The sequence below is a fragment of the Paroedura picta genome, chromosome 4 (genome assembly GCF_049243985.1).
Source record: "Paroedura picta isolate Pp20150507F chromosome 4, Ppicta_v3.0, whole genome shotgun sequence".
Lineage (NCBI taxonomy): Eukaryota > Metazoa > Chordata > Lepidosauria > Squamata > Gekkonidae > Paroedura > Paroedura picta.
The window spans coordinates 73,418,909-73,434,307 of NC_135372.1; the positions used below are offsets into that span (position 1 = coordinate 73,418,909).

At 44.7% G+C, this 15,399-nt stretch overlaps 1 protein-coding gene across 2 annotated transcripts in view; it reads left to right on the top strand.

Moving 5' to 3' along the window:
• The window catches only part of DNAI4 (dynein axonemal intermediate chain 4), a 74,950-nt gene extending 60,831 nt beyond the window's left edge, over positions 1-14,119 (top strand). The window contains exons 16-18 of one of the 2 annotated variants that reach the window (XM_077333411.1): positions 2,619-2,845; positions 11,865-12,018; positions 13,870-14,119. In XM_077333411.1, coding sequence (XP_077189526.1) covers positions 2,619-2,845; positions 11,865-12,018; positions 13,870-13,917 — 429 coding nt within the window. In that variant the 3' untranslated portion in view covers positions 13,918-14,119. The remainder of the gene's footprint in view (positions 1-2,618; positions 2,846-11,864; positions 12,019-13,869) is intronic. The other variant, XR_013230214.1, reaches the window with a different exon arrangement.
• The last annotated feature ends 1,280 nt before the right edge of the window (positions 14,120-15,399 follow it).

Below are 15,399 nucleotides of genomic sequence, written 5' to 3' on the forward strand. Positions count from 1 at the left end.
TCTGCAAAAAGCGCTTCCTTGTAGCGCTTTCAGGGAAATCCCCAAAAGTGGATTCACCCTCCGGAAAGCGATACACTCCTGCAACCAATCTGCAACACTAGCGAAAAAGACCTGTGCGTTAACATTGTTGCGGTTTCTACAAAGTCCCTCCCCCTGGCTCTCTTCTCTGATCTTCCGGCGAAGCGATCGCCATTTTTTTTTCTCCGAGCGAGCGGGGATAAATGCACCAGCGAGCCTCTTTCTGTTTAGAGGCTTCCCTGGCTTCAGTCCCTCCCCTTTAGTCACTAAGCACAAACCACAGAAAAGCCCGTTTGCTGATGTATTTTCCCTTTAATTTTTACACATTCATTTAGCCGAAAATCGGGCCCGTGAGAGGGGGGGGGGTTTCACTCGGAGGAAGCGTGGCAACGATCAAACGATCAAACGACAGCTCAAACACATTAGGCAGCTGGATGGGTCTCTCCGTTGCAACGAATCTACACAGATTCGTTGCAATGGGTCTGTTTTTTTAAAAAACCTTTCTTAAAGGGAAAGGGGCTGTTTGGGAGCATGCTAACGGCTGCCCATTGGCTGCTTGACGGCCAGGGGCGGGACGAGCTTGGCAATAGCGCTTCCTTTCTAGCGATTTCTGCCGAGACCGGAAGCCTGTGGGAAACGCTACAAAACGCAACTGGATTCCACTACAAAGGCAGGTATGCATAACGACGAATTCCACTATTTTAAATGGCGATTTTTCATTCAGTGACCAATTTGCTACAAAGATCCCGGTATGTAAAGCCCCAACGTTTGGGCCCAGTGTATCTGAGAGACCGCCTTCCTGCCTATACCCCCAAAAGAGTCTTATGCTCCGCCACCTCCAACTGGCTGCAGATCTCTGGCCCCAGAGAAGCGCGTCAGACCTCAACTAGGGCCAGAGCCTTCTTGGTCCTGGCCCCCACCTGGTGGAACAAGCTCCCTGAGATCAGAGCCCTGCCCGAACTTCCACAGTTCTGCAGGGCCTGCAAGAGGGAGCTCTTCCACCAGGCATTTGCTTGAGGCTGACCGACTCAGAACACCTGCTGGTCCCCCCAGACGCCTGCCCATGACTCTCCCAAAGTTAATTGTTATTATATTATAAATGTGGTTTTGTAATCTTTTGATGTTTTATTGAAAGATGTTTTGATGTTATAGTCTATATAATGTTCCATGTAAGTTATAATGTTCTGTGTAAACCGTCCAGAGCTGCAAAGAAATGTGCAGTATTGAAATCTAAATGAAATGAAATGAAATGAAATGAAAAACATCCAGGCTCTTTGGTTTGGGGAAACAGCAAGTGGGCACTAGGAATAGCAATGGGAAATGCCACGGCACCCATTGGTGACACATTTGGGGCACTGCACTGGATATGGTCAATATCAGCTCCTGAATGTGACAATCTTCCATGCAGCTTCTTAATCATGAGAAAATTCATAATCTGATCAAAATTTAAAATCAGTGTGCAATGACCATGTGTTTGGAAATAGCAAATCCTCATGCCATGCTAGGCAGCCATTTTCCATTTGGGCACTGTGTGCCTTTAGCCAGATACGCCTATGAACCTCTTTGGCTGACATACATGCCCTTAATATTTAGCATTCTGTTGTGCCTTTATTGATTAAAGCCCCTCACAGACACTATGTTGCTATAATCTTTGCAACAGCTGTTTAAATTTGGCCAGTATTATTAATTCTGTATTGCAGATGATAGGGCTAAGAGAGGGGAATTGCCTAAGGCCATCTGTGAGTCTGTGCCAGAAACAAATCTAGACTAAGCACTCCACAGATCACAGGTCATTTGCTTAAAATGACATGTTGCATTTAAGCCTATGATTCCAGAAATAACACTCACAATGGAAAGGAATTAGGCCTTTCTCTGCATTCTCCAGAGCTGAACTATCATTCAGTTTAAAAAGTGACTTGTCTTATCAGTGGGCACAATGGTTACAGTTTGAATTATGGCCAGCGATATTAGCCTGGCTCTTCTTGTTAATTGCCACTGCTACTGATTAAATAGTACTTGGAGAAGTCTTCCAAAATCTTCTGTGCAGTAAAACTTTGGCTTGTTCATGCATGCATTTTGGTGCATTTTGACACTCAGCAACCTTTGGTGTTGTTGTTGTTGTTGTTAGGTGCGAGGTCGTGTCCAACCCATCGCGACCCCATGGACAATTATCCTCCAGGCCTTCCTGTACCATTCCTTGAAGTCCATTTAAGTATGCACCTACTGCTTCAGTGATTCCAGCCAGCCACCTCATTCTCTGTCGCCCCCTTCTTCTTTTGCCCTCGATCGCTCCCAGCATTAGGCTCTTCTCCAGGGAGTCCTTCCTTCTCATGAGGTGGCCAAAGTATTTGAGTTTCATCTTCAGGATCTGGCCTTCTAAGGGGCAGTCAGGGCTGATCTCCTCCAGGACTGACCGGTTTGTTCGCCTTGCAGTCCAAGGGACTCGCAAGAGTCTTCTCCAGCACCAGAGTTCAAAAGCCTCAATTCTTTGACACGGCCTTCCTTATGGTCCAACTTCCACAGCCATACATTGCAACTGGGAAGATCATATAGCAACCTTACAATAAAGCATTTTCTTCTCTCTCTCTCTCCATATTAAGGGTCCAGTGTACAAGATAGCATGGAATCCATTCAGCACTGAAGTTTTTCTAAGTTGCTCTGCAGACTGGAGTATTATGTTGTGGCGGCAAGATTCCATTCGCCCCATTTTAAGCTTCAGTTCCACAAACAACGTTATTTATGATATCATGTGGTCTCCCAATTCAGCATTTGTGTTTGCAGTAGTGAATGAAATCAGAGTGGAAATCTGGGATCTTAGTGTCAGCTCGTAAGTATCTGCTTTGCTTAAAGGAAATTTGGAAATGGATAGTTGCTGTATACAGTATATTGCACATATGGAGTAACATTTTACTGCACCTTAAAATATTCTCAGCAGTTTATAATTTTGAGGCCATAGTAAGTTTGCTTAGAAGCTGATAAAGTTCTCTCATCAGGGGTAATTAGATTGCTTACTTAAAAGTTGAGCTGCATGCTGCTAGCCAATGACAAGGGAGAAAGAGAAGAATGAGCCACACATTTTCAGTAAATTCTAGCAGACGAGGGGAATCAGTAACACACAAAAAAGTGAGTTACTAAACTTAAGACTGTGTGGCTTATTTATTCACAGATAACACTACCCACCCCACTGTCGGGACTTAGTTTTTGGATGCAAAATGATTTGAGTTCATAGGCTTCCAATGAAGTAGCAGGGGAGTGAAGATTCATCACACAGTGCAGATAAAGGTATCCCCTGTGCAAGCAGCGGGTCATGTCTGACCCTTGGGGTGACGCCCTCCAGTGTTTTCATGGCAGACTCAATACAGGGTGGCCTCGCCAGTGCCTTCCCCAGTCATTACCGTTTACCCCCCAGCAAGCTGGGTACTCATTTTACCGACCTCGGAAGGATGGAAGGCCGAGTCAACCTTGAGCCGACTGCTGGGATCGAACTCCCAACCTCGTGGACAGACATCTTCAGACAGCATTTCTGCCACTTACCACTCTGCGCCACAAGAGGCTCTGCACAATGCAGGTAGAATGCTATAAATTGTTATTATAGCACCTATGAAAGTACTGTATTTGCTGGCGAATAAGACTACTGGTGATGTATCCTTATTCAATTCACCTGAAAAACATGCCTCCAGGTGGGGGGGGTCCTATATGCCGGGTGCACTTCAGTTAGGATAGACATAGCTGCCCATAGTGGCCTCCCGATGCTTGCTAGGTGCCCATAGTGGCCTCCCGGTGCCTATAGTGGCCAACTGATGCCCGCCCACCTCATTCTACATACCATCCAGTATCGCGTGTTATCCAGCACGGCTGCGGTGGGTCATCAGCGTGGCTGCGGCGAGCATCAGCAGCGAGACAGGGGTGCCAGCCTTTTCGGCGTGATCAGCCCATTCTGCTCGGTGGGAAGCAGTGGCGCTCCGGCCCGCCCCTTGTCTACACAGAGCTCACACATGCACACTTGCGCACTAGTGCCAGTCACAGGGAAATGCAGGGGTGGGCCAGGTATATAACAAACTCTATATTTTGAGTGGAAATGTTGGGGGGTCGTCTTATACGCCCAGTCGTCTTATACACCAGCAAAGTTGCACCCCATTCAGCTAAAGACACTGGAAATCATTTCCCCACGCAACTGTACCAAAGGGTGGCTTTATTTTCAAGAAATCTCTCCTAGCATTAGATTATATGACGATAAATGCTAGCTCAGCAAAAAGCAGTATGGTATTGGAATATCCATGGGTGTAGCTCTAAACCATATTTCTGTTCCATGTAGCAGGTACTGCGATTTAAAAATGTGGGAAAGATTCATCCTTTGATCTCCCAGTGTCAGATCTGTTTTCTCCCTTCCATAGGCACATTAAATCCCTTGCCTAATCATAACCACAGCTAACTGGAAGAATACAGTGATAGTATATATAATTGTTATTTCACTTTCTACAACTACATTATGCTGGATCCTGATTATTAGTGTGCCTTAAATAATACTTTCTCATCAATATGTAGTATCAACTTCTCTTTTACTGATAAAATTATACAACCCTAAGAATGAATAGCATGATAAACTTTACCTCATAATAGGATGTTCCCAACTGCTCTCCTATTCAGTTTTAAGTTATATACAGTTGTATGTTACAGAGGGGCATAGTGTTATAGTGGTTCCAGTGCTATCTAGGGCCTTTTTGGTTGCAACCCCATGATTATGGAATAACCTTCCCATGGAGGTACATTTGACTCCCTCACTGTCTATCTTCAGGAGGCAGTTTTATTTAGGATTGCATTTGACTAAGTGAATTTTTATTTATTGGCAGTTGTCTTTTAAAATTTTAGATTGTAAGTTTTACATCTAAATAATTTTTTAAAATTTACATTTCTTTGAAGGTTTGAACTGAGCAAAACATTCACTTTGCAGGGGGGGGAGAGACCAATTGCTTTCTAGCTGATCTCATTCACCTTTTTAGAAATGCTAATAGGTCTAGCAAGAAACAATGGGATGATCAAGTTCTCCTCCCCAACAGCAAGGAACAGAAATTTGAAGGTGTTAAGTACTCTTGTGGCGCAGGGTGGTAAGGCAGCCGACATGCTGTCTGAAGCTCTGCCCATGAGGCTGGGAGTTTGATCCCAGCAGCCAGCTCAAGGTTGACTCAGCCTTCCATCCTTCCAAGGCTGGTAAAATGAGTACCCAGCTTGCTGGGGGGTAAAACGTTAATGACTGGGGAAGGGAATGGCAAACCACCCTTTATTGAGTCTGCCAAGAAAACGCTAGAGGGCATCACCCCAAGGGTCAGACATGACTCGGTGCTTGCACAGGGGATACCTTTACCTTTTTAAGCACTAGAAGGACTTCAGAAAGAAATTCCTGGAAACTTCAGGAAAAGCCTTTTTATATATAATTTTTTAAAATTCATTTTATTCAGAAAATAGATTACAGAAAAAAGAAAGTTAATACAGGCTACAGATTATTATTTTCTCCATCATTAAAGTTAGAACTACTTGACAACAAAATTCAAAGCTCCAGTGCTTATCAAATTCTATTTATCAAATTAGTCAATTTAGTCATCTTTGCAAGTTCTCCAATTTTATCCATCCATGCATCAACTCCAGGTAAGTCTTGCAGCTTCCAATTCCAGCCAACTATCAGTCTTGCTGCAATCATAGCATAAAATAAGAATTCTCTTGGGCTCATTAGTACGTTTTCGGGGGGAAAGCTTAACAATATGAATTTAGAATACATAGAAAACTTAATTTTTAACATTTTTCATCATGCTGTAAATTTTTATCCAATATCTTTTAGTATTATCATAGTACCACCACATATGATAAAAACCCAATATTATAACATCTCCCATCATGCTGATTTGCCATTCTACTGATAGCTTTAGGATTTACATACCATCTATAAAATATTTTGTATCAGTTTTCTCTTAACATTTGACATTTTGTAAGTTTCAGATTGTTAACCCACAATTGCTCTCATTCAAAAGATTTCACTTAATCATAGTTTAAATCTGTTCAGTGTCAAATTTCAACAAAAAGCTATATAATTGAGGTTTTCCTTGTATGATTATGGTTTCAAACTCAAGTCTTTTAATTTCCCCATGCTTTTAAATTCAGATTTAAATCTCGTTGCATACAGCTGAGCCAATCTATAGTTTTCTCTTCATGTTTTATCTGATCAATTGCAAAGGGTTATATCTCAATATCTTTAAAAGTCAGCTTTCTCCTGCTGAGATTTATTCAAATAAGCTTCCACAGAAGATTTCAATGTTGATGTCAGAACTTATTCTATCTTTATACTTCAACCATATTTTCATTAGATTTATTTCTTTAATAGTGCATGTCTATTTTCTTTTTACATCCTGCTGTTGGCCATAGTAGCCTATGTAGTCCTTCCTCCAACCTGTGTTTTTTAAATAATAGCTTTCTTCTATTGGGATTTAAAATCCATTCTGTGACCCCAATTAATATAGATGCGTGAACATTTATTTATTTATTTATTTTTTAATTTGTATACCGCCGCTCCCTGATAGGTCTCGCAGCAGTTCACAGCATAAAATTCTAAAAACAAGAAAATCCCAATTTACCCAATTACAGAATAAAACAATATCACAAAGATGGTGATGTATCCTTATTCAGTCCTTTCCCCCCTGTTCAGGGTGGGGTCCAGATCTTCCTCTAGTGAGAGCGGGAGCTGGTCTGGTGGAACTTGGGATCCAGTTGGAAAAACCCGGGACTCCGTCCTGGCCTCAACCATATGCCTTGCAGAAGAGCTGTTGCAGGCCCTGCGGAAAGCTGGTAATTCTGGCAGGGCCCTCAGCTCTTCCAGGAGCTCGTTCCACCAGGCTAGGGCCAGGACCGAAAAGGACCTGGCCCTGGTCGAGGCCAGGCATACGTCCCGGGGCCCCGGGACAACCAGTAAATTCATACCCGCAGAACGAAGGGCCCTGCGGGGGCCATAAGCAACCAAGCGGTCCTCCTGGTAGGCAGGGCCCAGGCCGCGTATGGCCTTAGAGATAATACCAATACCTTGAACATGACCCGGAAACAGACTGGTAACCAGTGCAGATGACAAAGCACTGGCTGAATATGGGCCCTCCAAGATGTCCTAGTGAGGACCCTAGCAGCCGCATGTTGAACCAGCTGTAACTTCTGGATCAGAGTAGAATGGCAAATGGCAAATCAGCATGATGGGAGATGTTATAATATTGGTTCTTTTTATCATATGTGGTGGTACTATGATAATACTAAAATATATTGGATAAAAATTAAGTCTTATGTTGCAAACTCCCATTCCTCCTCTCTTATCATCTTGGAGAGTTTAAAAAGTGACTCTCGGTCTTTTGTAATTCCAGATAAATTTGTTTAAACAGCTTTGCCATTTCTGCAGGGTTTTATCTTTGATATCTATAGGTAAAACGTGAAATTAAAAAATGCAACTTAGGGAAAACATTCATTTTAATTGTTATATATATTACCAAAACCTTAAGCTTAATCTGGAATTCAACTGGGAGCCAACCAAGTTCTTGAAGTACTGGCCGGATATGTGATCTCCATGATGTCTTAGTGAGAATCCTGGCCGTGGCATTCTGCACCAGTTGTAGTTTCCGGATCAAGGATAAGGGTAGGCCTGCGTAGAGCGAGTTGCAGAAGTCCAGTCTGGAGGTGACCACCGCATGGATCACTGTGGCTAGGTGCTCTGGTTCCAGTTAGGGCGCTAGTAGTTTGGCTTGCCGGAGGTGGTAAAATGCCAGCCGTGCTACCTTCGTGACCTGGGCCTCCATTGTAAGAGAAGCATCCAGGATCATGCCCAGGCTCCTGGCGGAGTGAGTTGCTAGGAGCTGCACACCATCCAGGATGGGCAGGCGCGCTTTCTCCCATGGTCCCTTCCTACCCAAACACAGGACCTCCGTCTTTGCAGGATTGAGCTTCAGACGACTCTGCTTGATCCATTTTGTCACTGCTTCCAGGCATCGGGCTAAAGATTCTGGGGGGGAGTCAGGGCAGTCATCCATCAGGAGGAAGAGCTGGGTGTCGTCTGCGTATTGGTGGCAACCCAGCCCAAACCTCCGCACCAGCTGAGCAAGAGGGCGCATGGAGATATTAAGTAGGATAGGAGAGAGCACTGCTCCTTGTGGGACTCCACATGTGAGCTGGTGATGGCTAGATACTCTCTCTCCTATTGCTACCCTCTGTCCGCGACCCTGGAGGAAGGAGATCAGCCATTTGAGGGCTGTCCCTCGTATCCCAGCGTCGGCAAGGCGGTGAGCTAGGAGTTCATGATCGACTGTGTCAAACGCTGCCAACAGGTCTAATAGTATCAGCAGTGCTGACCCGCCTCGGTCCAATTGGCGGCGGAGGTCATCCGTCAGGGAGACTAGCACTGTCTCCACCCCATGGCCAGGCCGGAAGCCCGACTGAAATGGATCAAGGGCTGAAGTTTCTTCCAGGAATGTTGATATTTGGCCCGCAGCAGCCCTTTCAACCAACTTCCCCAGAAACGCCAGATGCGAGACGGGGCGGTAATTGTCAGGCTCCTGCGGAGCCAAGGATGGTTTTTTGAGCAACGGGCATACCACTGCCTCTTTTAATCCCTCCGGGAATTCTCCTGTTGAAAGGGAGAGGTTGATTATTTCCCGGAGGGGAGCTCGCATTCTTAGGTCTGTTGTTTTAGTAGCCACGATGGACATGGGTCTAGTGGGCAAGTGGTTGGCCTCGTTGTTGCTAGCATCCTGTCCACTTCATCTAATGAGAGTCATCTGAAGTAACTCATTGTTCTCTCCAAAGACGGCCAAGGAGCCTCCAGTTCACTTTCTGTGTCCAAAGTTGGAGGGAGGTCATGGTGGAGAGTCGAGATTTTGTCTGCGAAGTGACTCGCAAATGCCTCACAGCTAATGTCCAATTGGCTATTGTTTTGGCGCCCTTTATCAAGGGCGGTGAGAGATCGCACTACCCTAAATAGTTGTACTGGGCGTGAGTGCGCAGACACGATGCTAGTTGAGTAAAAGTTGTGTTTCACTGACTTCACTGCCATCTCACAGGCTCTTAACTGCATTTTATAAGATGCTCTCGATTCTTCATCGCGAGTCTTCCTCCAAACTCGCTCTAGTCGTCTTAGTTCCCGTTTCTTCTCGCGGAGCTCCTCGGTGTACCACGGGGCCCGCTTGAGACGGGGACGGAGAGGACATCTGGGAGCTATCTCATCAATGGCGGCCAGCAATCTTTCATGCCAGTCACTGACCAGTCCATCTAGAGAAGTGCCGGGAGGCATTGGGTCCCGCAGAGCATTCAGGAATCCAATCGGATCCACAAGTCTCTGTGGGCGAGCTGAAATTTGCTCGACGCCCAAGTGAGGGGGAGATGGCAGCCTAAGCCGGGTCTTCAGGGTATAGTGGTCCGACCATGGCACGGCAGTAATTGTCACCAGATCCACGCTCAGCCCTGCACCGAAAATCAGATCCAGGTTGTGATCTGCCTGGTGGGTAGGGCCAACAACAAATTGCGAGAGCCCTAGTGTCGCCATGGCCGACACCAGGTCCAGCCCATTGCCAGAGGGTGGAAATTCCGCATGGACATTAAAGTCCCCCAGGATTAATAGTCTAGGAGACTGTAATGTCCAGGCGGCCGCCGCCTCTAGCAGGGCTGGCAGGGCATCTGGAGGTACGTTGGGCGCGCGATACACCAGCCAGATGGCCACACTCTCGGTTGTACCCCATTCTTACTTAGTTGCCATTCTTACTGTCAAAGAAACACTCAGTTTAGACCATCTTTTGATATCTTTGTGTATTTTTTTGCCAGATTCTCTTATAATTATTCTTATTTGTCAATAAAAACTCCCAAATATTTAACTATATGGATTGATCTCACATCTAGTTAGACATCTCTTCTCACAGTTTATGGCCATAAATATTTTTGTTTTACTTTTATTAATTCTACTAGTAATCAAGGCCGCTGCGACTAATGCAGCAGGTGCTAGGGCAGGCAGCCCCCGGCAGTCGCGCGGAGCGCGGCTGCTGGGGACTGCCTTGGCCGGCGGCCTGACGCGGTGAGAGGCACTTCGCGCCTCTCACCGTGTCAGGCCAGCGGCAAGGGAGCAACTTGCTTCCTTGTTGGAAGGGCAGGAATCGGCTGGGCCAATGGTCTTTCCGGAGGAAGGGGCCAATCAGGCCCCTTCCTCATCATGGACAAAGCCCGCCCTAACTCCTCCCCCAAAGCGCTTAGCGCTTTATTTAGTCCGCAGCGCCCACCCCGCGGGCGTGTTAAGGATATCCAGATACCACTTTCAAACATGCCAACAAATTTACAATTAAAGTTTCAGGTTTGTTTACCATTAAACAACATCATCTGCATAACTTCTTAAACTCTTCTCTGTCAATAGGACTTATGCCAAGAAGTTCCAGGCTCGATCTTATCTTTGTAGCCAAGGCTTCCAATACCAACTCAAATAATAAAGGTGATAGAGGACAACCTTGTCTGGTCCTATTAGTAATTTGTATTTTTTTCTCTGTGACCATCCTATTAAGTAGCTTCTTGTTTCATATATATTTATTAATGTATTGTATATTTATGGAATACATTTTATGGAATTACTAGATTTAAAGCCCATTGTATGAGATAATACAATGGGCGCTAGCATGGTTTTGGGCCCCTTGCAGGCCTCATGGCAGACGGCCCCCCACCCCATTGCCCCGGCCTCCCCAACTCCCCAGCTGGAGCGGGGGGGGGGGAAGGAGCAGGGCAGGACGTGGCTCCCGCCTGGAAACCTGATCTGCCTCTTACTCCTCTGGCTCCATGGCTGCAGGCTGGATGGGTCAGAAATGTGGCCAGGCCGTGCCCCCTTCCCTGCCGGGAAGCCTGGCCCCCCCACCCCCCGGCCCCTCCTGCTCCAGGTCCTGGCTTCCCGGCAGGGAAAGGAGCAGGGCCGGCGCATCTCTGACGGGTCGGCCCTGTTCCTTTCTGCAGCGGTAAGCCTTTGTTCAGTCTGGTGCTGTGTAAACATCTTCTTTTTAATAAATACTTGGAAATTTTAAATTCTGTTAGTGGTTCTGTGTGCCATCTAGACCTCCACAGTCATGGATATGCTATTTTAAAAGGAGCACTAAGAGGAAGGAGAAGCCAGTCATAGATTCATAGAATAATAGAGTTGGAAGGGACCTCCTAGGTCACCTAGTCCAACCCCCTACGCTATGCACTATGTAGAGCACTTAAAACCCCATCACTCATACACTGTAACCTGCCACCCCCTTGAACCTTCACAGAATCAGCCTCTCTGTCAGATGGCTATTCAGCCTCTGTTTAAAAATTTCCAAAGGTGGAGAACCCACTACCTCCTGAGGAAGCCTGTTCTACTGAGAAACTACTCTAACTGTTAGGAACTTCTTCCAGATGTTTAGACGGAATTTCTTTTGACTTAATTTGATCCTATTGGTTCTGGTCTGTCCCTCTGGGGCAAGAGAGAGAGGGAGTCAGCTGGCAAGTGGCTACACTTTCATTGGTACACAAGGCAGTAAGCTGTTTCTGTAGTAAACGATTGCTGGGCAGCAAGAAAGCAAGGCCTCAAAACTAGGAAGGGAAGCTAGGAGTCCTTTCCTCCCAGTGGGGAATTACTATAAAAGTCAGGTAATGCTGGCAGTTGAATAAAGTGTGTGAGAGAAAAGTCCCTCCTGGTATCAGTAAAATTTTGGAGGACAGAATGGAACAGGGCCTGGAAGTCAGGACTTTCATCACAACATTATGAGTCACCTTGTGTCCTATAAGGTAGAAAGGTGGCTAACACTTGTTTTAATAACATCTTATCATTTTGCATGCAGACTGGATCCCTTGATTGTCAATCCTGCCATTGGAAATTTGAAATTCACAACTGTACTATTTGCCAAGACTGCAGACTGTGTTCTGATTGGGGACAGTGATGGATTAGTTACTGTGTATGCACTAAGAAATATGACTGCCTCAGACAGCAAGAAGGTATGTTTCACTACCTTTAGCCCTCTAGGTTCTGAAGCCAGCAAATCAGTCTTGTTCTTAGTCACTACCAAATTGTTTAACCTCCAGATCAATGCACTTAGTAATGAAGTTAATATTTATGTTTTGTGGTCAGCATATTGAACCAGTTGGTGCAATATGTGCTGTGAATGTTATGGCAACATGGTGGGAGTATTCAGGAATAGAATTAACCTAGATTGGTGGCCCCAAAACTTTATGAGCCTGTGGGCACCTTTGAAATTCTGACATAAAGTGGTGGGTACAGCCAGATTATGGATGCCAAAGGAGGTGGGGCCAGACACTATATGTCAGGGAGTGGGGTTATAAATATTTCTAATAATAACTCTTTAACATTGCAGGCAGAAGCTCTGGTTTATTGCAATGCCTTTTAAGATACTGTTTAAAATGGTTCTTTGCATATACAAGCTTCCTTTGAAGATCTTTGGGCTGTGGTAGCAGCTGTATTGAAACCAACATTAAAAACAATTTGCACAGCCAATCAGATCTCCAATGGCCAGTCAGAAGCCGTATTATTATTGCTGTTATTATATCAATCTGTTGCCCACCACTCCCAGCAAACCAGCTCATGGCGGGTTACAAAGCAAAGAAGTACAATAAAACCCACATTAAAACTCCACAATTACAAAAAATACAGCAACAACAACATGGCAGCAAAAAATAAAAGGTATAAGCCCTCCCTAAACAGAGGGCTACTAACCGGGGTAGCAAGTACAACACTGGCCACATCGATAACAATGTGGCAGCAAATCTTTTCCACGGGGTGGCCCTTTGATCTCTCTACAGCACTGGCCTCATTCACAGACTTGGTGGAAGAACTCCATCTTACAGGCCCCGTGGAAAGCAGAAAGCTTCCCCAGGGCCCATAGCTCTTCTGGAACTCATTCCACCAGGTAGGGCCCAGGATTTTTAAGAACACAAGGATAGTCACACCTGGTTTAAATCTATACACTGATTATGAAAATGGCTTTAGTTAATTTCTGACTAGCAAAATGTTTTTGTTCTGAAGAGCAGAGGTTACCAGCCACAGTGGCTTTCATTGGAGTACCAAGGACCGTTGCACTTGCTGGCACTCTATGCACTAAAACACATTTTGCTACAAGCTGATACTATCTCCTTTGAAAGATGGGATGTCTTTCAGTGCAGATCCGCAGATCTGCAGAACAGTAAAGGAGAAAGATAGTTGTGAAGGTATTCATCCATTCAGAATGTGTAACATCCAAGTTACATTTTTGCCCAGGAAGAGGTCACCAGTGAATATTTTATTTTATTTATTTATTTAGATTTATATACCGCCCTCCCCGAAGGGGAGGCATGGAAGGTAAAGTGAAGACTCTTTCTGAACTCATAGGTACTTTCTGAGTTTAGCATTTAAAAACTTCAGTGGACTTTTAAAAATGGGCTAATTAGCTGTCATCTTGCAAACTCACCTATATGCCAGTCATAAAATGTCACATCTGTATCAGGCTTCAATACTGGTATCAGGTCACTTTAATGCCAGTGTAATAATCTTTGAAGTAATGGCATTGTGAGACCCATCCTAAGCATTTATGTGCAAGGGCAGCCAGTTTTTTAGGACTGGGCTGTTCATACCCAATTTCAAATTTCCCATTAATTAACAACTTATTTTTGATAATTTGAGGGAAAAACTATACAAAAAAAAGAGATACAAGGAGATCAGGATATCAGGTCATGTAAATACTGGATGTTCTTTATAGTTATAATGCTTCCTTTCCCTGTGGCTTTTCAGACTATACAAAGTTTTTGACAATACTTGTATTTTTAACCCTCTATGTGTGTTTTTGTCTTTTTCAGGTGGATGCTTTGCATGATACCATTGGTTCTAATCTGTCTTGTCAATAGTTTTCACTTATCCAGGGAAACAAAATAAATTATAATCAATAACCAACATTTACTTATACATCACTGAAATATGTAATTACTACAAAATGAAATGTATATGTAAAAAATAAATTATTTGGAGATCTTCTGAAAGAACCAGTTCCTCTCCATCTCCACAAGATATCCATTCAATAGATCACTAATGCTATTAGATCGTCCCTTTTAAAATTACCACTTTTAAAAATGTATGTGTTTGTTTGTTTTTTGCATACCATAGTAGAGTGAAGCAAAGTATGCCACATTCAGCAAGCTTTACTCTAGTGGGAAAGTACTTCATCCATTGGTAGGCAGTGGTCACCAGCAATGTCACCTGACTGCCACATGCTGCTGGCAGAGCCTCATGGGAATCATAGTTCATGGGCTTTCCATTCAGCCACTGTTGTAAGACAGCTCAGGGGAGGAGACAGAAAACACAGCAACGTTTATGCATGCCATAAAAAGTGTCCCTGGAAGTGGTTTAGAGAAAAGAATTGTAACAAAGCAAGTTTACAATACCATGAGGAAATGATGCAGAAAATGCCATGAAGGCTGAATGCAATGCATAATCAAAAATACTCCGATGGCTTTTCCCTGGCAAAACCACAGCCACTTGCCAAATCAAAAAAGCAAACGTCTTTTTTTGCAGACTTTTAATGAGTTTTCCTCTTGTGCATAACCGACTAGGGACATAGGACAGAAGGAATTGGAAAGCCTCGATACCTCTTTTACCTGTTGTTCCCCTGAAGAAGAGCATGGACATATCTAGAGATGGTAGTAGTCAAGGTATAGAGTTCGGGTGGCAGGTTGACATATGTGCTAGTAGGCCTTCTAGAAAACCTGTCCCATGGTCTCACAAGCCAAATCCCACCTGCTGGCCCCACCAACACAGCCAGTGGGTCACCTCCATTATCTTCTGCTCTCGAGTCATTCCTCTTCCCCTGACAGGCAGGATCAAAGAGAATACCAGTTGTGCTCCCATTCACGTCAGCTGCCTCCCGAGACCTTAGTCTGCCTTAATACCTGTGATTGTATTCACTACCATGTTTTTTGTACCCACGTGGACCATCACAAATGGGTTTGATCAATTTTGTTATCTAGTCCAGTGGTCCCCAACCTTTTTATCACCAGGGACCACTCAACGCTTTACAATTTTACTGAGGCCCAGTGTGGGGGTAGTTTACTCCTCTACTCTCAAGCACTGCCCTAACGCTCTCTGATCGCTATGGTAATGTTTAAACATCCCTTCAAAATAAGATACAGACACGCCACAACAATGAACATAAGGAACATTTTATTTTCATGGAAATTTTAACTCATGACAATGACAAATCAATGGGAACCCTGAGCTTGTTTCTCTGCAACGAGATAGTCCCATCTGGGAGTGATGGGAGACAATGACACCTGAAGTGTTTTGTGAAGGGCCGGGGGGGATGAAGTAAAAGGCCGGGGGGGGGGGAGGTGTCC